The sequence below is a fragment of the Suricata suricatta genome, unplaced genomic scaffold, assembly GCF_006229205.1.
Source record: "Suricata suricatta isolate VVHF042 unplaced genomic scaffold, meerkat_22Aug2017_6uvM2_HiC HiC_scaffold_37314, whole genome shotgun sequence".
Lineage (NCBI taxonomy): Eukaryota > Metazoa > Chordata > Mammalia > Carnivora > Herpestidae > Suricata > Suricata suricatta.
This window is the reverse complement of record NW_021884119.1, coordinates 1-689: the sequence shown is the minus strand read 5'-3', so window position 1 is coordinate 689 and position 689 is coordinate 1. Positions and strand designations below refer to the sequence as shown.

General features: G+C 55.7%; 1 protein-coding gene across 1 annotated transcript; it reads right to left on the bottom strand.

Annotated features, from left to right (window-relative positions):
• Window positions 1–8: 8 nt before the first annotated feature.
• LOC115285068 (olfactory receptor 1L4-like) lies at window positions 9–686 on the bottom strand (the record flags this gene model as incomplete). Its single annotated transcript, XM_029931467.1, has 1 exon — window positions 9–686. A coding segment is annotated over one exon (678 nt), but the record flags the coding sequence as incomplete, so codon positions are not given.
• Window positions 687–689: the final 3 nt, after the last annotated feature.

The window sequence follows — 689 nt, the reverse complement described above, 5'->3', positions numbered from 1 at the left end:
AGTGCCACAACTGTGAGGTGGGATCCACAGGTGGAGAAGACCTTGTACCTGCCTCCCCCAGAAGGGACCCTCAGAACGGCACGGGTGATGTAGACGTAAGAGACAATGATCAAGATGAAGGGACTCATGATCACAAAGGAGCCCTCTGTGAAGGCCAGAAGCTCATTGATAGAGGTGTCAGAGCAGGAGAGCGTCAGCAGTGGCTGGACGTCACAGAAGAAGTGGTGGATGACATTAGGCCCACAGAAGGAGAGGCGGGCCATGAGAAGGGTGTGGGTGAGTGAGTGAAGGTGGGACAGCACCCAGGACACGGCCACCAGCAGGAGACAGTGCTGGGGGCTCATGGTCGTGGTGTAATGCAGTGGGTTACAGATGGCCATGTAGCGGTCAATAGCCATGGCAGCCAGGAGGAAGCTGTCAGTGATCGCACAGGTCACAAAGAAATACATTTGTGTGAGGCATTGGGCGAAGGGGATCTTCTTGCTCTTGCCCAGCATGTTTGCCAGCATCCGTGGCACGATGACATTTGTAAAGCAGATGTCCACCAGGGACAGATTGGAGAGGAAGAAGTACATGGGGGTGTGGAGGCGGGTGTCTCCCCGGATGGCTGCAATGATGACTGAGTTGCCAGCCACGTTGACCAGGTACATGGCTAGGAAGCTGGCAAAGAGCCACCCCCGGTGTTTGGG